This window comes from Nelusetta ayraudi, unplaced genomic scaffold, assembly GCF_046127955.1.
Source record: "Nelusetta ayraudi isolate G7.1 ecotype Tasmania unplaced genomic scaffold, CSIRO-AGI_Nayr_v1 ptg000053l, whole genome shotgun sequence".
In the NCBI taxonomy this organism is placed as follows: domain Eukaryota; kingdom Metazoa; phylum Chordata; class Actinopteri; order Tetraodontiformes; family Monacanthidae; genus Nelusetta; species Nelusetta ayraudi.
In genome coordinates, this window is record NW_027466103.1 from 5,120,161 (window position 1) to 5,147,690 (window position 27,530).

At 42.3% G+C, this 27,530-nt stretch overlaps 3 protein-coding genes and 1 non-coding gene across 9 annotated transcripts in view; 3 read left to right on the forward strand and 1 right to left on the reverse strand.

Annotated features, from left to right (window-relative positions):
• Positions 1 to 343: 343 nt before the first annotated feature.
• alpk3a (alpha-kinase 3a) lies at positions 344 to 12,817 on the reverse strand. 3 transcript variants are annotated; one of them, XM_076037942.1, is made up of 16 exons: positions 12,542 to 12,817; positions 12,159 to 12,191; positions 11,660 to 11,781; positions 11,232 to 11,349; positions 9,768 to 11,109; positions 4,974 to 7,494; positions 4,727 to 4,874; positions 3,766 to 3,893; positions 3,635 to 3,670; positions 3,224 to 3,498; positions 3,067 to 3,155; positions 2,756 to 2,973; positions 2,613 to 2,661; positions 2,191 to 2,526; positions 1,628 to 1,663; positions 344 to 1,563 (listed from the first exon to the last, which is right to left on the reverse strand). In XM_076037942.1, exons 1-15 carry the CDS (start codon positions 12,679 to 12,681, stop codon positions 1,639 to 1,641), a joined length of 5,580 nt encoding a protein of 1,859 aa, XP_075894057.1. In that variant the 5' UTR covers positions 12,682 to 12,817; the 3' UTR covers positions 344 to 1,563; positions 1,628 to 1,638. The 3 variants fall into 3 exon arrangements, with proteins under 3 accessions (XP_075894057.1, XP_075894059.1, XP_075894058.1); XM_076037944.1 differs by lacking the exon at positions 12,159 to 12,191; XM_076037943.1 differs by lacking the exons at positions 344 to 1,563; positions 1,628 to 1,663 and having other exon boundaries at positions 1,706 to 2,526.
• Positions 12,818 to 14,252: 1,435 nt separating this feature from the next.
• Positions 14,253 to 21,617, forward strand: malt3 (MALT paracaspase 3). Its single transcript, XM_076037945.1, has 15 exons — positions 14,253 to 14,474; positions 14,712 to 14,776; positions 15,644 to 15,774; positions 15,862 to 16,000; positions 16,122 to 16,297; positions 16,456 to 16,552; positions 16,998 to 17,033; positions 17,145 to 17,348; positions 17,588 to 17,765; positions 17,901 to 17,975; positions 18,134 to 18,261; positions 19,280 to 19,429; positions 19,696 to 19,850; positions 20,719 to 20,835; positions 20,926 to 21,617. Exons 2-15 carry the CDS (start codon positions 14,767 to 14,769, stop codon positions 21,223 to 21,225), a joined length of 1,896 nt encoding a protein of 631 aa, XP_075894060.1. The 5' UTR covers positions 14,253 to 14,474; positions 14,712 to 14,766; the 3' UTR covers positions 21,226 to 21,617.
• A 674-nt stretch (positions 21,618 to 22,291) lies between these two features.
• Positions 22,292 to 22,363, forward strand: trnah-gug (transfer RNA histidin (anticodon GUG)). The gene has a single exon. It is a non-coding gene; the product is annotated as a tRNA-His (tRNA).
• An 866-nt stretch (positions 22,364 to 23,229) lies between these two features.
• Positions 23,230 to 27,530, forward strand: part of frmd5a (FERM domain containing 5a) — a 45,950-nt gene continuing 41,649 nt past the window's right edge. The window contains exon 1 of one of the 4 annotated variants that reach the window (XM_076037908.1): positions 23,230 to 23,834. In XM_076037908.1, the coding sequence (XP_075894023.1) occupies positions 23,733 to 23,834 (102 nt within the window). In that variant the 5' untranslated portion in view covers positions 23,230 to 23,732. The remainder of the gene's footprint in view (positions 23,835 to 27,530) is intronic. The other 3 variants (XM_076037905.1, XM_076037906.1, XM_076037907.1) reach the window with 3 other exon arrangements.

Consider the following 27,530-nt stretch of genomic DNA (forward strand, 5'->3'; position numbering starts at 1 on the left):
ACCCAAAAGTTAAAACTATGCACCTTTTTTTTTTTTTTTATAAAAACACCTCAGTTTTATTCAGCCATCAACAGCGTAATTCCAAATTAAATTTGGAATGCTACATTTGAAAGTGAATTTGAAGTTTTAAGTAAACACCTTTTATGTTTTTATATTGTAAATAACATTGGCTGATTTGATGTGACGGAAAAATGACAGCACACGTTGCAAACACATTTATTCTGACTCTCATTTACTCTCATTCACTCACATGTTAGTGTCTATACACATAAAAACAAGAGAGAATTGTGTTTGTGCGATGCCGTGTCTTGATTTTTTTTCTCCATCACCAGACTATTGGGGTTGTTTTGAAGGGTTCATCTTTACGTTGGGCTATTTTACCAGATTTGTGTAGCAACAGCGTTATTGTTAGGATGATGAGCGGCAGGCAAGAATGTTAACGATGCTGTGATTGTAAATATGTAACTGATTAAAAAATGTGTAAGCAGTAGAGAATGTGTTGCCTGTTTATTCACACTTTAAGCAGTCATGATCTTCACAAACTTCTATTTGCAGCAGGTGTCAGCTGCAGGAGAGTGAGCTACCCCACAGTCTACAGTCAGGAAGCAAATTGACCATTATCACAATAATATTTAATTCTCATCAAATTATCTAATATTGGGGTTACGGGCAGAATTTTAGCTCTTATTGCTTTTGTTGTTATTACCTCTCACAAGGAATTTCTTTCAAACATAGATTAAATCACATATCAACTTTATTATTTTTTTTTATTAGAAACAATCAATTAATTACATTATTTTTAGAATGTTTTTTTTTGACAGGTCTTCAGCATTTTTGGCTCCTGATACAAATTTAGAAGAACTTCTTTTTGGCACACAGTAGTCAACGAAAGATGTATTTTTCATTAAACTCCAAGCGGTCTCACAGAAAAAAATAGAAGAAACAGAGCTTGGTCAGGTTACTGCGAACAACTGTACATTAGGAACAAGTTCACCTATGAGATAATTCTGAATGAATACAGGGAGCTTTTCAAAGTTCATTTTCATGTGGTCATTTCGTTTAGGTTTAGTCCAAAGTCCATGGGTCAGTTGAAAAGCCTGACTCAGCTTGTGATTGGGGGGGGGGGGGGGGGGGGTTGCATGTGTGGTCGCATGTACTGAAGCATGAGCATACCATAGTTAAAGACTTTATTGTTAAGCCCCGTAAAACAAATTGCTTTGACAGTGCAGTGGTTGGCCTGGGCAGTGAAAATAACAAACATAAAACAAGAAAAAAAAAAACAGACCCAACATTAAGATGAAGGACGAAACTAGTCAGAATAATGGCAGAAAATGTGCACGACAAACAATCTCTCGCCTAAAAAGGACAGTAATACACTGGCATGAGCTCAGCTATGCTGTGTAAAGAACTGTGTGCAGGCGGCACAAAGGCTGGTCACACAAACACACTCACGTCCCAGCCACACATGCACACATCGCACATGAACATGCAGCATGAAATATAGATGAAGTACCTCAGCGGCCTCTTGTCACTGTGGCTCTCCTCTCCAAACTCTCTCAGTCAACACACCTGCACATGTGTAACGCTCCCTTCAGGAAAAGCAAAATCTGAACTATTGTTCTTGTGCCATGATGAGGGTCAACGCCAGTGAGTTGTTAACATCCTGCATGTTGAGGTCCACCATGACGTTAGCACCGTCTGCCACTTATTTATTTAGATTTTTTTTTACTGTTTGCATGCTTTGTCCTTTGTCATTTTCTCTTAATCTCTCTTTTTGTGTCTGTCTCTGCATTGCCACACACCACATGTGTGCAGCACGTATAGAGCACTTACTTGTTGTAACGGTTCACTTTATAGCAGTATATAACAAAGAGGATGCAGGTAGACTGAAACGGAAAGGGACTACTTATCCACAGTAACATAGCAAAGTATTTGGCACATAGTCTAACGTCGCTTTTCATTCTGTTAAAGTTAGAAAGCCTGTGACTTTACCTAACATATTGTATTAGTATTTTACTGCCGTGAAAATCTTACACCATGTCAGTGACAGCAACAGAGTTCACAGTAATTATTCATGGTAAGCCAGGTCAACAACCTGTAACTCTCATTAAGATCTTGCAGAGGGATCTTACACTTCTGTGATGGAAGCCGTCGAGTCAGTCTCAACACAAAACACGTTTCTTTCCCTACCTGATTTCAAGGACGTCACTTTTTTGTACAGGCTTGGAATTGGAAGCTGACTTATTGTCCTCTGTCTCCTGGGCCTTCCTTGTTACCTTCGGACTGGAATTAGCCTTTCTAGGCGTTTGGGGGCTTTGTCCTTTCCGCTGCATCTGTGGGCTACTGGAGCCCAGCTTGCGGTTGAGCAGTGGGCTCCTGGAGCCTTTCACCCTTGGGGGTGCCTGAAGACTTTCCACCGTCTTTAGTGGTTTCAGGCCAAGAAGTCCACAGTAGTAGTTGCACTGGTGGTGTGTCAGGAACCGCTCGAATACTTCAGGGGAGCCCCACTCAGTCAGGCCTTGGTATCTAAAACAAGGACACGCTTGTAATAATTGCTTGTAGTCAGATACAATCCTAACATAAAATGCCATGTTGTGTGTGTGGATACAAACCCTTTTGACTTGGTCACGACCCTGACATTAGTAATCTTTGTTTCAACACCTGCAAAACAAATAAACCAAAGAAAAGTCACATTTTAGAAGAGTGTTACGAGTTGGTTGTGTCAGCCATAATGCTGTGTGTGTGCGCCCCCTACCCTCCAGCTGAGTGACCAGCAGGTTTCCGTGTGTCCACTGATGGATCCAGTGCTGGAAGGCGCAGCTCTTCTGCTCTAACTCAGAAGCAGCTCCCATAATCAGCGTGCCTTTAGGATCCATGGTGCAATACTTGATGTAGACACCTTGCAGGTCAGCCTCCACTGTGGCATATGGCACAGCGTTGGCCGGACGGTACATCAGATACTGAGGAATCACTCTGCAAAAGTCAAACAAAGTGCACCATGACTTTATACCAAGCAATATTACAACTTTTAACAGCAAAAATCGATTAACGACGAGGGCCACTTACTCTAGTGTTTGCCCAAAGTTGTCAACTAATCTTGCTTCTGCAGCAAAGATTTTACAATACTCTCGGATCATGTTTTGGACTTTACATTCCTGGAAACAGAAATATTTTAACACAGTCGTTTGCAAGGGACTAAAATGAACAAACCAGGAATACTTACTTGCTTAGTGATTTCCCCATTTCTCTCTGCAAGGTTGCTCTCCTTTTTGGTCCCATAGGCAATTGGATTTTGGACTTTAATGATGCAGGCAGCCCCGGACTCAAAAATAGGATCCAGGCCGTAAATGACCCTCACTCTGCTGGTTTTGTGAGCGCAGCCCTCGCCAATGTGCACAGTCTCGGTCATGATGCGGCCAAAGTACTTGTCACCCCAGCTGCCACTGTCGGCGAGGCCTTTCGTAAACAGCAGTGGGGTCATCTCAATTTCCTCTCCAACTGGAAGAAAAAAAAAGAAACATGTTAGTGTTGAACCCATGAATAGTAGATCTAAAAAAAACAAGCACCCCCCTTTATAAAAAAAATAAAAATAAAGAAAGAATGGATGTGGCTAAAAGCTAATGAATCAACATACCTTTCAGGTCGTCTTTTAGTAAAATTTCAGATAAAACTGTAAAACAGAGAGCAGAGTATTAGAACCAAGTTTTCTATTGTACGAGATAGCGTTCAATATATTTAATATATCCAGGCCATTTTCTATCTTACTGTCAATGCTTAGCAGGAAGTCTGTGGTGTCAGTCCCGTACTCATTGTTTATCGTGCAGCTGTACACTGCGCAGTCTTGGCTGGCCGCGAGCACAATCGCGAGAGCGACTTGACTCTCGTCTCCTCCGCTTGAGAATAAAACGAGAAGAAAAGACGGGAGAAAGAGAGAAAATTGTTTGCATACGATACTGGTTGGACCGTCTCCTGCAGGTGCACCAGCAACCCGCAGGGTGTCGCTGTTAGTACATGGGCTCGTGCATGTGGCTGCAGCGTGCTGACCGCGCGGCCATTAGTGCGCGCATAGAGTTTGAATGCACCCTGGAACGGAGACTCATCTGCATCTGTATGCGTCACGAAGTTCAAATGAGCAGGCAGTGACGGCGTGAGGTAGTGTTGTTGTACTCGAGATTGGTCTTGCTCTCAAGACCACTTCTTAAGGGTCTCGGTCTCGTCTCGAGGCAGACTGGGGACTTTTGAGCCAGACCGGTCAAGACTCAGTCGACACTGCGATGGCAGATAATAACGGAAACGAATCCAGCTGCTGCCGTTTAACGCTGTGCTTGTGACACCCAGAGTGACACCCCGCCCCCTCATTACGAGTTCATTAATTTTTTTTAAATGAATGAAGCAAAGTCGTTTTTTTAATGGTTCAAAAATAGTTGGCAAAGCAGCAAAATGTTAAAGAAAATGATTAACAGATACCTTTGCTGTTCGATTTAGAAGCAAACTCTAATTTAAAAAGATACTGGTGATTTTTATTTTTTACTGTGTTGTTATTTTTCTTTGATATATAAAGTCTTGGTCTTGTCTTGGTCTTTACCTCGATACTCTCTAGTCTTGATAACGTCCTGGTCTCGGTTGGTGCGGCCTTGACTACAGCACTAGCACGAGGGATTGGAGCGTTTCGAAATACAGGATGTCCTCATGCAGGTGGCGTGGCACGGATAAGGAGGGGATTTACCTTCTCTTCACCTGCAGTATTTCCTCCTCATCTTTGCACCACTTGATGGTTGCATCGCTGAGCACGTTGAAGAACTGACACCAGAGTTTCAGGTGTCCAGAGGCGTCTGGGAACGGCTCTCCTCTGATCTTCCGGATGACCTGTGGGGCTGGTGGAGCGCGTTGGTAAAAAACGTTAAAATAGGCCAGTGGCATACGTTGATAATATCAAAAGCTTTGAAAGGAAACATGCAGGGGGGGGGGGGAACCTTTCAGAGGGTCTCGCTTCTTTTCGGCCGGTTTCTCCTCCTGTTTGGTGCCAACCGGGTCCTCCGCCGGTTGTTCCTCCATGAATTTTGGCACCTCCAGGGTGACCTTCCTGCGACTTAGCAGCGGCGAGCGCCTCTCCATCGGCGGGGTGTTTTGTCCCGCCGCCTGCAGCAGTGCTGCCCTGCGAGCCTGGCCGGGCGACATGTAGGGGGATTCCTTTCTGCCTTGGGTGTCGGGCACGCCCCCAGTGACTCCCTCCATGTCTTCTTTGGGTTTGGGCATGAAGATTTTGCGCCGCGCCCCGGAGGCCAGCTCCTCAGGCGTCGCAGAGCGTATAAGGGTCAGACTGTCTCTGCGTTTCAGCCTGGGGCTGCTTTCACACGACAGGGATGACGTCGGCGTCGAGCCTCCGCTCAGATCATCGTCCCCCTTTTCACCCTGACGAGTGCCGGGTGCAGCACCAGCCTCAGTGTCTGATTCTGTGGCAGCTCTGGACATAAATTTGCGGAGACTCGCCGGACTCAGGGACGGATGCGTCGGAGGTTTAGAGGAGAGCCTCTCCACGGACGGGCAGTTTCTCAGGAGGTCTTCGACAGACACTGAAGTCTCAATTTTGGTCTCTTTGAGGTTGTTCTTTTGGATTTCAGGGACAGTGGTGATTCCTGTTGGTTTACTGAATGATGGCCCATTGTCACCTACTTTTGGTGCCAGAGCTTTATGTAGCACGGACAATTTGTTCTCTCTCACACTCTTTTCTGCCAGTTCTTCTGGGTTCTGCTTCCTGTTTCTCTCAGGCCTTTCAGGACTCATGTGCGTTCCGTTGCCAATATCAATCTTTGTTCCACTTTTTACAGCAGCAGAAGTCTCGGTTTCAACTGTATTAGTCAGGGTGTGTGCGCTAAGGGCAGGATCGCTTTCGAGAGAGGTGACAGAAACAAGTGGCACCACACACAAGGGGACTGACGGACTTTCAGTATTCTGACAAGTATCAACTTGACTCTCAACATGCACTTCATCGCCCTTGTCATCGCTACACCAGACACTTATGACAGGAATTGTTCCAAAGTCCATTTGAGGGGGCTTTTCATCACTTTTTACACACTCTTGCTCCCCTTCTGTCCTTTCTGCCTTCTCATTGGATGGCTCAGCTATCTTTACTTCCTGCGCAGGTGACACATTCTTATCCTCCTTATTATCTTCCTGTGTGGGAGGCAATCTTGGAGAATCAGACAGAATTCTCTGGTCTTGGCCGAGTTCTGCTGACACATGAGTCATGTCATGTTTTTGTGAAACGGCAGACTCTGTTGTTTGCTTATTTAATGCTAAAATAGTTAGCGGCAGAGTGCACTCTTTGAGATCAGGCTCCATTATTTCAATCTTTGGGATTATAAAAGTGTCTTCTGGGTATACATCAGGCTCAGTTGGTTTTGTGGCAGGGATGTCCTCAATAGTTGATATTTCAATAATTGGAATATTTTCAAGAAGCAAACACGGTTTCACCTCACTGTTGTCATGCTGTGCTACGCTACTATTTTGCTGTAAAACGGTATTGCTGTCTTCCTGGTTTGCTTTTACCGAAAGGTCCTTCAACTCGACAAACTCCTCCTCTTTTGCTAAGTCGTTCTTTTCTCCCTTCGCCTCAACCTGTGAGTAATCATTAGCTGTTTCGGTCTCCTCACCCTCTAATATTGCAGCCTCTTGCACTCTTTCATTGCTGCATGACTTTCGCTCTACATCTTTTAATACATCACAAGCAAAACTGTCTTTTAATTTGCTTTCATCTTCTTGACCTATAGGATTCTGCACCTCCACAATGGTGGAGACCTCTTGGACCTCTTGGCTTATCTCTGCTTTAGAAGAGGTGACTTCTTGTATTTTTAGATCACCCTCCTCTAGGCTGGCTGTGGCGACGCTGGGTGGAAGTCCTACATTTGTTTCCTGTATTGTTGAGCCGTGTGGTTTGTCTTCTTTGACAGTATCTACATCTGAACTATTTGCAGTCACAGTAGACACAGGTAGAGGCACCTGATTGAATGTTCTGGACTCACATGACTCAGTTCTCTCTTCCAGTGAATAACTTATTTTAGAAATCTCATGTCTGTCAGTGCCGAACTGCTCCCGGACTGATTTCACTTCAGGTTTCTCTTCCCCACTGAGTTGATTGCAACTGTTCGAATGGTCCTTCTCTGTGTCCGGTTCACCTTTTTTAACCGACTCGTTAAGATCCATGTCCTCATCTTGCAAACTTTCAGTGGGTGATGTTAGGAGGCTGTGGCTCTCTGACATGGACAAAGAACTGTCGAGGGGTGACCAGCTCTCCGCCACACTAACAAATGAGGGTGTGGGAGAAGAATTGTCTTCAGAAATGGTTTGGGCCTGTGGCACGACAGATGTGTCTTCTGCATTTGAGTATACATCTTTTGCTGCACTGCTATTAGGTTGTTGTGAAGCTACAAAGGAATCTGGTACTTTCTTGCCTTCGGGGGACTCATAGACAACTGAGACTGTCTCAGAATCAACCTGATGGAAAGAAAAACAAATGACAGAAATAGCATTTCAGTGCTTGCAACTTCAGGATTTGCATGTCGGAGGGGAACACAACGAGGAACAGATGCTGATGTGAAGTGTCCTGTTGTTTTAGTTTTCCTTAGTTTACATGCAAGACATTTTCAACAGTCCCATTTACTAGTATGAAGTCACAGTGACGGTACTAGAGAAAACAAACAGCGCCATGTGGTGAGTCTGAGGTATTTTTTTTAGAAGCTTGTTACAGCAGGCTTATTGCAGTGACCCTTGACAGGGCGACACTGCAACGCTTTTAGACTGAGACACATATTTCGACATAAATCAAGAATAGCATAAAATGTGACAAATTCTGAAACTGACATTGCTTGGCAATCTCAGGCCTACTAAAATGAAAGTAAAAGGCATCATTTAACAAGCAAATCATTTCAATTTTAGTTTATTCATATAACGCATAGTTATTTCCCTCAATAATTTCCCACTGTTTAATGTCACCTTATTTCAGGAACTGCTTTACTTCATGTCACGAGCATGGTAGCTGAAACCAAGTGTTTACACACACAAGGGCCCCATAATACACCAACCTTCAGCAAACAAGGTTTGCTTTTTTCTAGTTAGCTTTTTTTTTTTTAATTCTTTTTTTCTTTTTTTTTTTTTTTTACGAGTTTTCCTTTAGTTCCTATGCAGCTTGCAAGTAGTAATCAAAACAACTGAACTGTGTTTCTAACAGTTTGTTTTTTTTTCCATCTTTATACGATGCATACTTAAACAGGGGAATACCCTTGTGATGGGAAAAGATAATTTGTTGAGCTGTAAATAAAGGACATATCGTCTCCTTAGGCAAAGGAGTAATTAGCATAGTTCCGTTATGCAGATTATAACAAGTTATCTACCTGCAGACTAAACTGAAAAGAAAAAGACAACATGTATTGGTGAGGTATTGTTCAAAATATTTTTGAAGTCTTTTTTTATTTTGAAAACAACATAAAGTGTGAAAGTACTTGAGTGACAGTCAAGATTTATAGGCTACCAACATGGCCTGACGGGCTGGGTTTTCCCCCCTGCCGTCCCTGTTTGCGCTGCTCATACCACCGCAAATAATATACAAGCGGAAAGAAGGCCCACACCGCCACGTGACAGCAGCAGTGGCTGCTGAGAGAAAAAAAGAAGTGGTTGCTTTCAATAGAGGGGAACCAATGTCACATTTGGCCCAAAAAAAAGCTGCAGGGCTACCTCAGTGTTCCATAGTAAAAGTGTCACTGACATGTGAGAAACTATTGTTGAGTTTGAGAAGTGTTCAACTTCCTCCTCTTATTCATTTCACGCCTCACAACATCATGTCACTACTGAGAGTGTCCTTTCGCATTACGCAATTATGCAGAGTTGCGTTGCAGAATGTTGCTCACATAAAGAGGCATTGTGGCATTGTGTACATTAACAGGGTGCATATTGTACAATTTATACTGCAGCACACGGTATTACACAACACGGTTGTTGTTATTCTGACATCATCTTATCTATGGCTGATAAAAAAAATCAAGATAACTACAATAAACTATTATGTTTATTATAATGACTTATACAGTATTTTTTTTTTTTTATCAAAGACTATAAAAACATTCTTAGACAATCTGGTTGGAAGAATGTTAGGATACATTATTATTATGATTATTACTATTTCCGTGTGCAACATAAACCATCTGTCAGGCACTTTAAGGCAGGAATGCATCCAGTGTGACCAGGGCCTGCTTTCAAGCTGAGACCTGCAGCAGATTTCACTCCACTCCCACTCATCCTGACCTCTGTTTGTAACATGAGAGCCGCCTCTGACATTCAGATTTCATCATGATCTCTGACGCACTAGCGTCCCATATAAAACAGTCAACATCTGAGCAACTCCCAGTGCTGTCGAACAGTGTGCAGTGCCGAGACACAACATTCCCCACCCCCATACATCGGAGCACGAGCTGCCCTTTCTTAATCGTTCTCTTCTTCCCTTGCACTTGTGCTACAGTACTTTTCTCTGGATTGTCCGTCACTGACTCAACGCCGGTCACAGAGTGCTGATCTTACGCTCGTGACGAAGATTCTCTGCTTTGTCACTCTCTGACGCCTTATTTCTTCTCAAAACCAACCATCCAAACATGCCAAAAATTTAGCTGAGGCTTTGCTGCAGAAGCAGCTCATCTTGCACTATCTTGTCACACAAATGCAACCTATTTTTAACTCTCAAGTGGCACTCAGCTGCTTTACGGCACCATTGTACATACCTCTGTCAGAAGTTTCAGTCGAGATAATGGCATTTCTTCACCCGGACAGCTGCTTCCTGGCCCAGCAGGGACCTCCATTGACACCACAGCATCCTCAGCCTCCTTGACACTCTGGCCTGTTGACTTGACTAAGCCCTCCGTTGGCAGTTTATGGGTTGGTGGCAGGTCAGCGTCCAAAGCGCTGGCTTCGTGCTTGTTCTTTTCTGTCCCCAGTGACACTGAACTTGTGACTGCACTTAAAATCTCAGCGGACTCTTCCGGTTTGTCCGTTTCCATTGGCACAACGTCCTCCGTTGGAGTGTCAGATTTTGAATTTGTATGATCTTCCTGCTGGATTTCAAATGATGGTGGCATTTCTGGTGGAGACGGCTGTGTTGCTTCAGCTGATTCAACTTCTCTCTCTCTCTTCTCAACGTGATCATGAGAGTCCTTCTTATTTTTGCCAAAAAGGAAGTCCTTGACACTGTGGAGCATAGACGAGATTGAATGCTGGATGTTGTGGTGGTCCTGATCCTTATGAGCCTTGCTGTGATGTTTGTCGGAGCCATATTTAATGTTAGGCATCGTATTTGACTTTACTGACTGTTTTTCCCTCTCCTTCTCCATGGCCATTTCTTCTTCTCGCCTTTGCTGTTTCTCATTCTCCTCTTCTTGTGTTTTTTCTGGTTCTTTTCCCTCTGTTTTCATAATTTCATGCTTGTTGTCTTTCTCTTTATCAGCACTTGGCATTGGTATATCCATTTCTTTGGAGTTCTCCACCTGAGGTGGGTTTTGCTTATCGTCCGTGGCCTGAGACTGAAGAGCCTCCGCCAAGAATTGTGCCAAACTGAAACCTCCATCATAACAGTTTTCACCTCCATTTCCCATCATGTGACTCTTGCCACCGCCACTGCTGTTTACTCCATCGTCTACACCATTTGAAACCTTTGTTTTTTTAGTTGCCATGGTTTTCTCAGTGTCAGGTTCACTGTCTTTAGCTAACACTGGCACCACTTCCTTAGCTTCAGAGCTAACCCTGTTTGGCTCAGCTGCCGTTCCCGGTTGCTCCATGACCTCTGGCTCCTTGACTGCTGGTGTCGTAGCCGGTGGTGGGATGTGCCGTTTCCTTGGAGGGCGTTCAGGGCTGCTTTTGGGTTTCTCTTTCTGGACATTTTCTTTGTCTTCTTTCTTTGCTTCCAAGCTACTTTTCTTCTTTTCAGCCTTCTGCTTAAGCTTAGCAAAAAACCTTTGGTGAATCTGGTATTCATTCATTGTGCCCACTTCAAGCACTCCCGAACAGGAAACAATGCCTTTGCTATTGCTGGCCGACACCTGATAAATGGCTGCGTCATCCAAAGTGCAGCTGAAAACAGAAACGTACATTCATTTCATTTTCTCAAACACAGCAATGTTGAAAATGTACCACGGATTGCCATATAAAAACAACAAGATTGTTAATCATGCAAACAAAGTAAGTTTATATACTTGTAAATATGGAGAGTGTGCGTTTTTCCATTACGGCGAATTTCGTATTTTGGGAGTCCACAATATCGGTCCATTTCCATATCATCTTTATACCACTTCAGTTCTGGTGCTGGAGAACCTAAAGACAGTGCAAACAGTTTGAAAATATGCGTATCAAATTGTTTTTGCTACTACAAACATTAGACTGAGCTGTTGCAGAATGTTGGTGATTATCACATTCCCCTCCACCACACTACACCATCATGAGTAATAAACACAGTGGTTTGAAAAAAAAGTAGAATGGGCCAGTTTTGACTGTTCCAAGCTGTTATTGAAAACGCAGCTTCCTCTCTTGTCACAACACAAACAATTGACACGGTTTTAGTCAGTTACCCCATAGAAACAAATTACAATAACGCACAGAGCAAGACTGGTATCTGCAGACCTACCTGATACGACACAGGTGAATTTCACATTACAGTTTTCGGATACTGCCTTTGATTTCAAGGTAGTGTCAAATGAGGGCTGTATGTCTTCTGTAAGCTGAGCCATGACACTGCACAACGTGCTCCTGGAAGTAAACACATGCACAAAGAGTAATTTTCTGCTCTCACCCATATCAACAGGTTTGCACTTAAGTGTAATTTTAGTGTACTTTCCACATGTGTGCAGATTATTCTCATTTGTTTTTTGTTTTTGTTTTTTAACAAAGGAAAGGGATGTTAATGGAAATTTCTGGTAGTGATGAGCGTGTGAAAGATTGACAAGACTGGTAAGAAATCACGCAAAAACAAGTTGGCAGTCCAACACTGAAACCAGTGTTCATCACGAAGACTGAACACAAGACTACACAAAACTAAACACTTACAACAGTTAAATCACTGTAGGTTTCATTCTTGGGGTGAACCAGTTGTTAGTTGGGAGGAATGTTTTCAAAGTATGGATTACCTCATTGGTCTGTAGTGAGAATACCTTGAATAGCTATTCAGAGAGGAGGCAAATGAATGGATGCCGGTGATTAATTACAGTTTGCATACATGGAACCCAATTTTTATTTTTTATTTTTAAAAAGTCGAATGCCTTCCTCATTGACAAGAAGAATACTTTTCCAAGTGTGTCCGCAATTTGATTTGGTAAAAAAAAGTCTGAGGAAAATTGTGTCACTTAGACCCAAATGGGACATGTATATTACGCAACTCTTTTAAAAGGTCTTACCCAAATGCCCTTTTGTTGACCACCGTAGATATTTCTGAGATATTGTTTAGATATTCATATACATTCAATACACAACACTTGCTTAATATGCTCAAAATATAGATGAGTTTGTCTACCTGTTTTCAGGCCGAACATTGGAAAGATAAGTGTTGCGGCTTTCTGAGCGGCCATTGGAAGAGCTGCCCTCCTCCTCGCTGAAGCTGCTTGTCCTCCCGTTCCCGGAATAAGTACGAATCATTGGCCTTCTTGAAGTCATAGTTGGCTGATATAATTCAGAAAAATGTAAGCTCCGAAAGTCCTTTATCAGTCAAAATAAATTAAACTTAGTAAATACGTCCACAACTTGTTGGTTCAAGGCTCAGATGCAGTTGTGTTATCCATAAAATCCCCTGGAAAACAAAGAGAGACTAGCATTAATGTGACACCACAGTTGATCAAATGGAAGAAACTGGAGGAAGGCAAAGACCACAAAAGATACACTGTGGCTTATTTGCATTTGATAGACAGATCAGACTTTGTGCTTGTCCTTTCTTACCAAGCAAAGCATTCACATTGAAGCCAGTTATAAATAGGATCAGCTATCAGGTTATGAAAGGACTGTTAGTGGTCAAACTCAAACCCAAGTCATGCTAGGGACGCATATGTGTTAGGGCCATGGTGTAAAGGATTATTTCTCACACTGAAAACTTGGTCAAATTTTCAACTTACCATTGAAGTGTTGGCAGCAGTGCTTTGGAGCCGGAGTGTGTGAAGAAAAGCCCGGTGACTGCCTATCATAGACACGCATGTGTTGCCAGCAGGGGCCTATATATAGCAGCCCTACAAATAGGTGCAGCAGCCCATCAGATTTTCCGAAACTACATTTTAGACTTAGCTAATAAGTCTAAAAGCTGAACAAAATTTTTAAAAAGTAAAAAGTTTAAGGCCCCCAAATTTTAAAACATTTAAAAAAAACAAAAAAAAAGCAAAATATTTTCCAAATGGCATACAGTTCGTTTTCAAACCTTAATTGTGTGTCGTAAAAGGGATTCTAAGAGGATGTTTAATCTTTGCAAGGCCAACTAGTGGAATAGAAGAGTAGAAGTCAAACATATCTGTGGAGCATGCTCATGCCAACCAATGGTTTACGTCCCCTCCTTTACCCAATGAGGTCCTATAGGACAGCCCTTCACATCATATTGCAACACATTGCAAAGGCATAAACACACTTGCTGCTCAAATGTCATATCAGTGTGACCAAAACATATACCAATGGCATGATCTATATTTATATTTAGTGACTTGGCTGCAATCAGTTGTTTAATTTTTTTTCCCATGGTGTTTATCAGTTCTTGAGGATTTTGTTTACAGCTGTGATGTGTCTGTAAAACTGCTTTTTTTATGAGTGTTTGCTTTCAAAATGTATAATAATGTAAAAGTTGAGGTGGTTGCAGTTTGTTTTATTTTCTTTAAATCACAAGTATATCACAACACACACACACACACACACACACACACACACACTAGACGTGAAATTCAAAACAAATCGTCATACCACGGGGAATTATATTCTTCAATCCACGATATGTGAAATCCTTGGGTTTATGTAGTAAGTTTATGAATTTTCTCCAATGTTTTGATTGAACAATTATGCGCATTTGCGTTTAAATACAATTGCGTAACTCCCTTACCGACTCTGCGCATGACGACAATGTCAGTTGGATCACTACCGTAATGACACGAAAAGTCGTCTCACCCGCGCCTCGTCGTTGCTTCATATCCCGGCACATGTTGACCGTTTAGCTTTCTTTTCAGACGGAATCCCTTCAGACCAACCTCTTTATCGTTGCCAAGATTATCATGGGTGACCGAACCTTCGAACATATTTTATGCCCCTTTATCTCCGCCATTACGGAAACGTGTATGCGCGTTCGTGCGCCCGCCTTATTTTCCGGGAAAGGGAAGAGTTTTAGCTGCTCGTGATGTGTGATAAGTTATGAAGAAGGGGGTGGAAAAACATAATCTGATTTAGACACGACGACTGCACAACTGGACGGCGGTTGTCAGCAGGTATGCGCGGAAACATGTCTGTAATGGAATGTTCGCAAATATTCTTTGTCGTTCGTAAAAAGATCGGACTCCACATTCTGGATCCTTTTGTCAAATGAAAAGTTACTCTTTCGGGACTTGACGGTTAGACTTTTTTAGTAATACTCTCTTGCCTTTCGATGGTCATTTTATTCCTCAGTGGCGTAGTAAGTTAGCAGCGGTCGATTTTATTTGCTAAAAACTTTCCCCTCCGAACAGATTGTGGTGCGAAGAGACAAGAAACGCACTGATGAGCGACACCTGAGGAGCAACGATGATCGGCGGTATGTCACATCTGTCGCCAGACGCCAAGCCACAGGCCTTACTGAGACACGACACGGAATAACTGGGAATTAGTGTTGATTTTTGACAGTCGGGTTTCATTTTGGCTTTCGTCAAATTTTGTGTCGAACTCGATCAGGTTTTAGTTGACTAATAACTGGGTTTTTTTTTTTTTTTTAGTCGGAACAATTGATGATTTATGTTTTAGTTTTAGTTGACGAAAATTGACATCTTACATCTTATCATATTGCCTTAGTTACTTTAGTAACTAAGGCAATATGATAGAAGTGTTCACTATAGTATAGACAACATCAACCTTTTTTCTCTGAGTCAAGTCCATTTCACAACTCGACTTGTTATTATGGTGTCGTGGTCATTTCCTCCCGGTCATTTGACACCAACATGGATTTTTCAGCGAGATGTTCCGAAGGAAATCAAATCCAATTTCTGGAGAAATAGTTGGTAAATATCAGATAGAACAAGACCGAAATAAGAAAAACAAACAAACAAACAAAAAAAACTATATATAACATCCTTGCATGAGTCCGCCGGCGCTAATATTCGGGAAAATGCCCCAAGTGAAAGCTCGCCTGCCAGGCGCTTGTCTTAATTTCCGTCGATAATGTCTTATTGGCCAATGACGGTTCTAGGGCGGGGACTTTGGTCAGGGCAAACGATGCACAGAGACTTGACGTCGGCACGGTGCGACCCTGGAAACGGAAATACTGTACTAGTATTGCTACTACTACTACTACTACTATTACTACTAGTACTACTACTACTACTAATAATAATTAATAACATTGATAATAGTTTTAGTTGACAAAAGTAACACAATGTCACTGAATGTCACTGGTTTTGTCTTTCAGAGATAGTGATTGTGAGGCATCCTGTCTCCATGTGTGTTCCTGTGAACCACAGGGTGACTCTGAGTGTCTGCGTCGAGAGCACCGGTATCCTGAAATACCAGTGGTTTACTAATAACGGCGTCATAGAAGAGGTAGGTGACACCAAAGCATTTTGGATGATTGGTTTTGTGCTTTTGATCTCTGCTCATAACTTTTTGGTTTCCTTCACTCGTCGCAAGGTTGCTGGTGGCACTGAAGCAGACCTGAGTATAAGAGCAAGACAGACTCAGCTGTATGTGTGCAGAGTGAATGACCAATTAGGAAACTATGTCTTCAGTGACTGGGTAAAAGTGAAGGTGTTGGACATTGACAAAACAGGTCTGCATTGTTACGTTAATGTGGTTTATGAATTAGACATCGTCATCATCATTGTCAAAGAATGTGTGTTGTGCTTCTGCCAGTCCTGAATCTCACACTTTCTGTTCTCGTTCGTCATCAGGGTTGCCTCTCGATTGGCAGGGTAAACCACACATTGCAGTCAACCCTAAACCGAAAATCATCCAAAAAGGTGACAAACTCACTTTATGCTGTGCTGCCTTTGGCATCCCTGCTCCACACTATCAGTGGTACAGAAATGGACTGCAGCTGCCCACAGGTTCTGTTGACACACTCCAGGTAAATGGTGTTGAATAAAAAGAAGTGTACTTTCTGTTATCTGTGTTGCAGTTGTAAATTAGTGTTGCAAGTGCAATTACTGTTACTTAATGTCTTGGATTAAAATTATCTTGTAGTCTTCGGGTATTAAAATGACACCGATATTGTGTTGCTTGCAGATTGACCGTGCAACAGAGGAACATGTAGGCACATACTTGTGCTGCATATCCAATGTACTGGAAGAGAGATGGACTGAACCAGTCGATGTTGATATTGGTAAGTCAAAACTTAGTTAGCTCAATCCAAATCAACTCAGATTTTGTCTTTTTATTTTTTTAAATCCCTCCATCCGCCCCCCCAAATCTACCGGAAAACAAATTTTCCTAACAGTATTTTCAGTCTGTCGGTTCAGCAGTTAAGAGTCAGTTTATTTCCATTTTGCTGGAGGTACTTTCCCATTTTTGAAAGGGAAGTTGTTCGTCTTCGAATACTGCTTGGTATGAGATTTAGATTCACAACAGGAAAGTGATGTAAAAGGAAAGAGGTTCTTGCACTGACTTGCCTTTTTTACAACTCTGTATACTGTGGCCTGGTGTCTTTTTTAAGATGCCTATATTGCTGTAATTTACAACCTTAATGTCCCTTTTTGTGAAAATCATAGTTCTATGTTTCATGGTTGTTCATGTTCAAATTCTTTCTCTTTTCCCCATCAAACCTCTAGTGCAAATGGAACCGCTTCGCCCGGCTGCTCTTGCAGGTAGGTTTGATCAAACCTGTCTTTTATGTTAGAGGGCCAAACTATTTTAGAATGTGTTATAGTTTTCTTTGCATTTGATGACCAGAATTTTGTTTTCAATCTTTCTTTTAGCCTCTGATAAAGTTGCACTTCTTATTGGCAACTTGAATTACTCAAGCCACCCCAACTTGATGGCTCCTCTTATGGACGTACATGAGCTGGCCAACCTTCTGCAACAACTCAACTTCAGAGTGGTTTCACTGCTGGATCTCACCAGAGAGGAAATGTTGGCTGCTATTGACACGTTCATTCAGCTCCTTGATAAAGGAGTTTATGGTTAGTGACATTTCTGTATTTTTATTTGTTTAGACATGGTTTTCAAAGATCCCAGATCTTTATTTTTTTTAATCTAAAACTCTAGTGGAGCAGTCTCACTGGATTAATGGATACGATGGAGACATCCATCGTCATTGTCGCTATTATATATCACAGCCTTCCAGAATATGTTCAGTTGAGTATGTGATGGTTAATAATTGCTGACTTGTGGTTTTGACTACGCTGTTGGCTGTTTCCAGGCCTCTTTTACTATGCTGGTCATGGGTACGATCATGCTGGGAGGAATTACCTGATTGCTGTTGATGCCCCGCAACCTTATCAACCAGAGAACTGTGTCTGTGTGCAGAGAATCTTGCTCAGCATGCAAAAAAAGCAGACTGCACTCAGTGTAATCCTCCTGGATACCTGTAGAAAATGGTAAGTGGATTTGAAACATGACAGTCACACATAGTTACTTTAAAGAATACACATCCTCTAAAGTATACAAAAATGCTGTCATAATTTGTCGTTTGTATTCCTTCTTCTAAAATGATATTTTTCTTTGTTTTAAAGGTATAACGAGCATTGCCTACCATCTGGCATCATGCCTTTGGAACCCAGTGGGAACACTGTTTATGGATATGCCACGTACGCACTTTATAGAATTTGTTTTACATTGTCTTAGTATGTCTTTATTGATCATATCATTTAAAAAAAAACAAAAAAACAAACTAACATAGAAAATATCATGTATACTAGCTTACGTTTTCAAGCACTGTTATGTTTGAACATCTATTTCTTTGCAGGTGTGAAGATGCTGAGGCTTTTGAGGTCCAGGACGGTGGAAAAAGTACTGGAATATTCACCAAGTACTTGAACACACACATCTTGCAGTCAGAGAAAGTAACGCACGTCTTAGAGAAAGTGTCTGAAGGTCGGTATTTAAAAAAAGCACAAATGTGTTATTATTTATGACTTGATAACTAAGGTAGAAAAAATATGTTCAGAAAATATATTTAGGAATGTTGCAGTTTAAGGATTAACAGACATAAAGTAAATGCGTCGTTCTTTGTTGGAGTGCGCAGTTGACATTAGTTTAGTAACAGTTGGCAGAAGATGTTAGTCTTGTTTACTTTACCACTGCCTTGACTGTGCCAGGGTGTAGGGTAATAAAGCTGTCCCTTCCGTGGAGCATGTTTTTCTGTTTGATGTGTCCCCGGTAGACTAATTTTTCATTAGCATGTGACCTCATTCCCTGGAAATTCACACTGTTGGCTAGAGAACAGCAAGAAACCCGAGCTGCAGGGTGCAAGACAGCTGCTCTGCCGTCCGGGCACCCCCTGCCTGCTCGCGGGGATTCAGGCACAGAATTAGCTGCTCCGCATGTCTCTTTTTTACAACTCTGTATTTAAGTTCATCTAAATCTATCTATTCCTCATTTTTGGTTTAAATAAATCCCAGAACCTCAATGAAGGAAGTTAAATTCCCAAGCTTTGTTTTCAAACAATATTTTATCAGGAACCAGTTTCAGAGTTGACATGTTGAGCCGCTGCTCTCAGATGTGATGGATGTTCAGTGATAAAAGGCAGCCCAAAAATATCCTTGAACCCAAATCCTGGCAAAAGTCAAATCTGTTTTAAACTACTTGGCCAGCAATTTCATTCTGTTACACTTTCATGTGATTACATTGAATAAATCTTACAGTGAATATGCTTTCAAAGTTCCCCAAGTTCCTCAAAAGCTTGTTATGTGTGGATCTAATATTTCCCCCCCTCACTCATCGCTATTGCAAAACTTAAGGCATTCCCATAAGGCTATGTGTGTGTGTGACTTTGAACGCGGTTAAACGTAAATGTAAAGTATTTGAGGTATGAGGTTATGTTGACTCAATGAAAACCAGGAAAACATGTCCATTTTCTAGCAAATGCATTTTCTTTGTCATTCTACTTTAGATCTTGGCAGAGACCCCCTGATCAGGGGCAAGCAGGTGATGGAGATCAAACACACCCTGAAGGAACCACGCTCTCTGGCAGACCCAGTTTTGACAGCTGGCTATACGAAGGAACTGCATCTACGAGACGTCTGCTGGAAGCAAGCCAACAGTAAGTTCCATGCTTGCATGCTCTGTGCCACATTTACAAAGTGGAGATCAAGTTATCCCAGCAGTTACCTTTTTTGAAGTTTATCTGTAGTGGAAAGAAATCATAATTAATTTATTTAAACCCAGGAAATCCTTGTAAATTTCCTCTAAACTTGATGAAAGATTAACGTGTGCAGCTTCAACTAACAGGAAGGCTGAAAGTCTTTGATGTGGTTTCTGTGTGGCTTTTTTTCTTCTAAAATTTACTCCTGTTATATTGCTTTTCAGAACTACCGCAGAGGAGGCACCTGATGTTTTTATGTGGGGCTGAAGTAGAAGTCAGCTTCTCGGCTTTATACTCTAACGTCCTGGTAGCTTTTGCGACTGTAAAAAATACAGGCCGTCGGGCCCAGGACTGCACAGTAATTCTGAGTAGCCTACCTGTGAGTATGTTTACAACTTTAAATATATTTGTTTAATTTATCTCGGAATGAGAAGTGAAATACTTTTTTTCACCTCACTGAAGCCAAATGTTATTTGTTAGAATAAATCAGCTGAGCACTGAGTTAAAAAACAAACAAACAAACAAAAACTAAGACTTGCTCCTTTTTGCACGCTGTAATGTTTCCATTAGTCAGCAGGAATTTCTCCACAATCACCATTCACCCACATGTTTCACATGACTGAGGAAGTGTTGCCCAAATATAGACTTCTAACCTCTAGGAAGGGGGTGGAGTCATCTTCTGCCAGCGCATTTTTAAAAAGACAGTGTGATGGCGGTTTCTGCCTTACCACGAACTGTTAAGGCACTGAATAATGATTGCCCTGTCTGCGTGGACATCGCACCTCTTTCCTCCACACATCTGGTTTCCAGTAGTGCTCCCCTGCTGTGCACTGGGCCATCTCCTGTGGCATGACTGCCGTCCCACTCCGAGCTTTTGTTTTACCAGTTGCCCTTCCTGTATCAAACCACCTTTGTTCCTCTTCTCCCTCCCCCTTTGATCAAACTTGCTTAAAACCTGACTGTTCCATTTTCCTCCACACACACACCGAGCCTGCCTTGGGTGCGTGTCCGGAGCTCCGTAATGAAACTCTCAGCAGACCCTGGATTCCTCTTGCAGATCTTCATTTTTGCCACCACAACAGACTCTAGTATCATACTGACATCTTGTGGCAGGCATGAATACATCATTGAATCAGTTAAATGAACAGGCTTACTTTCCGTTTATCATCTCCTGGTGCTAGCTTCTTTTTACCGTTCAAAAAGATTCCAAAAATTTTGACATTGTATTTTATTCTCTGAATCCGCAGACAATGGAAGACATATTTTCTGGCCCTGGCCGGTCTGATGAAATGGACACTCTGTTATTTAGGAACTCAGATGACCCAGATTGCACTCTTCGACTCTGTGCCCTTCAAAAACTTAAAGTAAGGATGATCATGTTATTCCCATAAAGTGTTTATTTGTTTTCAAAAATTAAATGTTTTTTATGTCTCTCACCCCACCTCCTCTCAAAGGAATCTCTGGTCATCAAAGTGGACCTCCACTATACTCACACAAGCAGCAAGTTGCGGAAGACTGAAAGCCAACATGTGAACATTGGAAAGCCTCTGATGGCATCCTGTGAACTCTCGAAGAGGAAATTTTCAGTATCGGCTAAAAAGAAAGACTGTCATTCTTCAAAAAGTATGGAAGACATTTCATGCAACAAACCAAAGAAAACTCTTGCTGGTCCATGCCGTCCTTTCACCAGAAAGGCCGTCTGTGATGTCCAAAGGAGCAATGAGCCCGAAGAAAACGATGAAACTGAACAATGAAGACATGTTTGTAAGTGTTAATGCATTCCAGTCTTGCAATTGTACATAGTATTTTAATTTCTTGCTAAAGGAGTTTCAGACTGGCTGATTTTTTTTCATCACTGAAGACAAATACGCTTTTCTGAGGTTTCTATTTACGTGTCTGCGTTTTTATAAGTTCAAAGCGCATTCCTATGGATAATGTACATATGTAATTATGTAATCTGTGTTGATTGTTTGATCTGGCTCACTTACTATTTATATTCTGTCATTGACATTGTGGAAATGCTCAAACTTTAAATTTGTAATATATAAATCAATCATGTATGGTGCTGAATGTTTCAAATACATTGAAAAGAGTAAGCAAGAGTACTAAGAGTACTCATGTGAACCAATAACCTGTATCCAAATCAGTATTCATGTGTGATTGGACAAAAAATTGGACAAAAAAATCTTTCACATCTTGTTTTGACATCACTGTTACTGCATACCAATCTGGATGAACATAAAACACTTTTTTGTTGAATCTGAATGTATACTTAAACATCAGTCTCTTTTTAATACTCTGTTGTCCATGGCACGCAACTTCCCACCATGGCTTTATTTGATCACTACACGATTTTCACTGAATATTTAATACAAATAAAAAGCATATCTCTTGGATTAAAATGTGGTGTTTCAAAAAAAAAAAAAAAAAAAACTAAATAAAAATTAAAGGAAAAATAAAAAAAAATCTATGTTCAAATGAGCCATTCAAACTAAATGCCAGACAGGCGTTCCGACTGATAACGACTGGTAGCGTTGTGCGTCCGAGTCATTGTAGACCCACCAAAAAGTCAACTCTATGCCAAATATGAAGTTGCTGCAAAAACTGTTGGTAGTTAGTAGTAATGAGAACAGACCTAGTATAACATGTAAACTCTAACTTTGGCACAACACGTAACTATGCTTTTTTTTGTGCGCGCTATGTAATGCTAAGCGTGAGCATATCCAAGAATCAAAAATAGACCTACGGAAGCCGAAACGCCCATTTCACAGACTTCCTATACCCAAACTGTAGCCACCGTGCTCCATCTCCGGATAGCTCGCCGTGATCGTATAGTGGTCAGTACTCTGCGTTGTGGCCGCAGCAACCCCGGTTCGAATCCGGGTCACGGCAATGCCAAACTGGAAAACCTTTTGTAATACAAAGTGTAAAATGATCCCAGCCACTCAGATTTTGCTATCTGTTTAGCGCAAAACACATATATACTTAACTTGAACACTGTATTAGGTAGCATTAGCAACCATCCTCGGGTAGTTGGTTCAAAATAGCATTTAAAACAATGGGTTTTTGGCTACGACCAAAATAGCTCTTTAGTAATATCATACTATCAGTAAGGATCTATAGTCACAGAGGGTCCTTTTTATTATTATTATTATTATTATTATTATTATTATTATTATTATTATTATTATTATTATTATTATCATCGCTAAAATATAAATATACGTCGTTTCCATTGCCAAAAACGATGTTCCTTTAATTTGGTTGTTGTAAGTGCACTGACACTGACTGGCCGCCAGGTGGCCGTCGAATACGTATAACCTTCAGTGACAGGCAAATAGATAGATAGATAGATAGATAGATAGACAGACAGATAGACATCACCACGAGGTTTTGCCCTGAGTCTGGAAAAAAGGAAGGATGGGGTCAAACTTTGCAAATATTGGTTACACTTTCCATCTTCTGTGTTGTCTTTATCGGTTTCTGAAATATTTTTTTTACAATGAGTCGCACCTTAAAATATTTTTCGTTAGATCTTTGACAATACACGTTTGCAATACAAATTGTCAAGCGTTTATGTTTTATTGTAAGGTTTAGTCATATTTTTGTTTTGGCCGGGGGAGCTGTCTTCAGTCTTGAGTTATATATATTTTTAAATTTTTTATTTAATTTAATTTTTTTAAAAGATGAGTTATTTTCTTAACTGGAGAAAATAATACGGTTTGGGTCGTTAACCTCAGCCGGACGCTTACGCAGACTGGTATTTCTCTATGCATTTGCGCAACCTCGTCGTCAGCAAGAATCACGCTGCATGAAAAACAATCGTGGACACTGGGACGCGGATCAGGGTCTCGGCCGCGCTCTCGTTGGTTGCCTTCGACGTCAATTTTCACATAGACCCGCCCGCTTGCTCAAGTAGTGGCGGTGAATGGCGAGAGATAATCCCCCCTGCCTTGCCACAAGCACACGCAGCACACGCACGCACGTATACACACACACACAGACTCGCAGGCAGCAGTGTTTAGCCCTCTGTGGATCTGGATGCGGGCATCCTTGGACTCCGCTCCCCTTTGCGCGGAGCTGCTGCAGGAATAACTTAACGGGACAACAATGGTGCGCAGCTCGGCACCTCAATCCTTGCTGGCTTCTGCTCGTGGTGCAGGGGACCGGGGATCGTGGTCAATGTGACATTCAGTGCTCAAACTGGTGGCTGAGCTTATTGTTCCGGTCCTAAACCCAGAGCGGGCGACTCTCCGGGAAGATGTTGAGCCGATTCATGAGTGGCAGCCTCAGGAATCTTGAACGGGAATACAGCTGCACCGTCAGACTGCTGGACGATACGGAATATACGTGCACCATTCAGGTTAGTCACCTGTCGGCCACTGTTCCGCGCACGCACGCACTGCATGCCGCTCCGTGTCGTGTCCAGCCTGCTGTGCGGACGAGCGACTGTTGGTACAGCAGGTGCCTGCAGGTCCCGCGACTGGACATCAAACACGAATGATGCAGGCGCTTGCCTGTTATGGCAATCGATGATGGGCTGTGATTAATTCTGAAGGGTGGAATGCATGATTTCTTCTCGGGCCCACTATTGAGTGAAATTGGTTGCAGGCTTTAGGACGTCAGGGTGCTCTGTGGGCAGTCGTGACGTTTTCCCTCAGGCTCAGGTTTTCAGAGATGTCAGCACACTAAACATCTCGAAATGAAATTGTGTTGTTGTTTTTTTTTTTGTTTGTATGTGTGGAAAACAGATACTACTTAAATGTCCCACATTACATCAATTTTTCATGTTTATTTTTCATCCTGGACTGCAGTTGAGAAAACTCTATGGAGCCCCAGAAACACATCAACATCTCTCATTCAGCTTCTAGGGGAAATCATGAGTGTATGTAGTGCAGGGTATACACGGGTATATGGAGTGCACCTGCTTATTTTTCAGTTTGCGTTGCATTTACCCACTTCTCAATGTTGCTTTTAAAAAGGGGGCCTGAAAGAGTATGCCCACTTCCTTAGGGACTACGACATCACTGTTTGCCAGCTGCACAACATAACAACAACAACAGCATCAACAACAACAACAAAAAGAAGGTAATTTCAGAAGGCGAGAAGTACCGCCGACAGCACCTGAGGAGAGGTATCATCGCCCTGCGTGACATCGTAAAAGGGCTGGCTGGCAGAACTGCATGTTCTCGCACATATTTTTCCTTTGATAGACTTTTTTAATAAGGGAATCCGTTGAGCGGCGAGAGATAGGGTTCTATTTCCGTTTGCAATTGCTGATAAAGTGAATATCAGTAATATATATATATATCAGTGACATGCATGAGGGAATCCCATGGCAAAGTTGCAGCAGCAATGTGTGTTGTGATGCTGATAATGCTCATTGCATGGCATCACCTTACATCAACACAATCACTGATCACAATGGGGAAAAAAGGCTATTGATAACAGATCTGGACCCTCGTGTACTTCTCCTTTGGTCCTCCCACTACAAAGAGTGCTTTGACGACAAGGCACTTTTCTCCTCATGCATTTCTTCAAAAAGAGCACGCGAGGAGTACTGTCGCATCTATTAGCCAACGTGACAGAATCACTGCCTTTGTGGACGTCAAACAGTTGTGAGAGAACGGTGTGAGGAATCCTTGGAGAACACCCTGATGCAAGCACAGAGGAGACACAGTAAAGCCGCTCCATGGCCCACCAAACAAACAAAAAAACACAAAAAGCAGCGCTGTGAAGCGTTAAGAAGACAGGTGGGTGGGGTCCCTAATACTTTGGCGTCTGCTCTCATCAATCTGTCCTCTTCCACCGTCACGTCTGTGGAAAATGGATAAGGCAATTGCTACAGGATCAGGAACGAGAGTGCAGGTGGTAAAATGTTGATCGTTGTGTCTCGGGTTGCCAAGCCGGAGATGGAGCTGCGCCAGATGGACAGCAGGTGTGCTGTTTTTGCAGCAGAGTTGCGTGGTCTCGGAGGGCTGACGTCAGCACGCTGAAAAGGAAGGGAGTGGAGTGAAAGGGGAGAAAGCTCCAGCTCTGCTGTGACTGTCTGGCATCACGGGCGATCTTTTTGTCTGAACTTGGCCCAGAGTGGAAAACAGGCTGAATCACCTGACCGGCCGCGCCACTGTTCTGCATTCAGCCAAGACGCCGCTCTTGTTTCCTGGCCTTGCCTTCAGCCGAGTGGGCTGCCAGAAACCAAAATCTCTATAAGTACCAGGGAAGCTAGACAGGGGCACGCAAAGTAAGAGGCATAACTAGGTCATATATTCTCAGTCTCTAATGAGCCCCACTTCACGGAGCGTTTCTGCTGCTTTCTCTTCTCACATGCCTTTTCGGTTTCCACTGTGTTTCCATTACACTCTGATCCCCTCATGGAGTAGCCCAGTGGCTTAAAGTTCAGGCACGGCCCTCGCTTACGTCTTTTCTCTTGCTTCTCGAAGGGAAGGTCTCCCCTGTGTTTGCCGAAACTAATGATGCGAGCTTCAGAAACGAAAATACCTCTGAAGAAGCTCGGTAGTCACGCAGCACGCAGCCAGAGACGGAGGATTTTCATGGGATGAGAGGGGAATATGCACCTTTTTTTTAATGCGGTGGCAGCTGCAATGTGGCAGCTTAAGTTTTGCTTCGATGAATTATGAATCCTTCCCACCGTGTTTGGGGAGGGAAAGAGTGTGCACTCATAATTACGCAGCCGTGTAGATTTAGTTCTCCTCCAGACGCAGGTTGATGGAAGTGGCTGAAATCCTTCATTTCCCCTCAGGCCTCTTCTGCTCTCTGATTTTAATGCAGCCTTTCAGTCGAGGGTCCCATGTAGATAAGTAAGTGGTTAAGTTTACACTTAAATATTATAATAACAGCATTTCAATTTTTGATTGTAACAGCATATACCAAAATGTGTTAGACTTATAAGTGAGAACAGTGTTTGGATTTTGGTGAGATGAGTACAAGGAGGGTTTGTTCAAGTGGCAGCTGCCATTATCTCCATTCTGTTAGTGTCTTTTCATAGGTTTGGGGTTGTTTATATATGTGCAGAGGAGAAATAAAGAGAATGACGAAGACTATTGTTAATCTGTAAATGGATTGTTATGCTTGTTCTATGGGGAGAGCAGGGTGTATTTAAGCTCTTGTCCACCATTGTCTTTTTGTTTCTGAGGATTAGCTTTTTTTTTTAAATTGTAATGACTGCCTTAAATTTGTGAAATACCTCTGACAAAATAATTTGATATTATTATTATTATTGTTAGTAGTATATTATATTTTATTCTTGCATAATTCTACTCTGCCCAGTCCAACAATATCCAGTGTGTTGTTGTTGTGCTTCTCACTATTAGCAGATTTACGGAATGACTGTCGGCACAGTGATCCGGCCAGCTTTCTTCCGAGCTAATTATAGGTTAAGCCCCCACATCCTGTAAAAACCTGTGATTTACCCTTGTTTTTTTTTATTTTAAATAACAGTTTTGCTCAAAGAAAACCCCAAATATCAACAAAAAACCCCTGTGATGTGTAGATGGAGCAAAATACACGATAGAAAACATTTGAATATGTTAAGAAGATTTGCTATGCCTTACTTAAATTTAAACATGTTGCGGTTTTTGCCCACAGATTTGCACTCATTCATCTATAAAATGTGTTGAATTCACAGGCTAAGAATTTCCCTGCCCTTTGCCTGCTGATGTGAACGTTCTCCCGACGTCCCTTCACATTTCGTTCTGGAGACTGACGGGGGATGGTAGCCTGCCTGCCTGCCTGCCTGCCTGCCTGCCCGCCTGTGTGTGTTAGCATTGTGCCAGGGCCGGAGCTGTTACTACGGTGACTCCACAGCTACTCAAGCAAAATGTGAGATCACTAGGTGATCAGGAGCCCACCTCAAAAGAACCAGTCCAAGCTTTGGCTGGTAGCGAGTTTAGGACCATGATTTATCGTCCCAGCACCACTGGGGGAAAGTGTTGGTGAACTGAAGGATGTCGAGCCAACCAGGACAATTGGGACTGCCCCACCGCTTCCTTCTCACTTCCTCAGTCTTTCAGCACTGCAATGTTATTTGCTGTTAAGA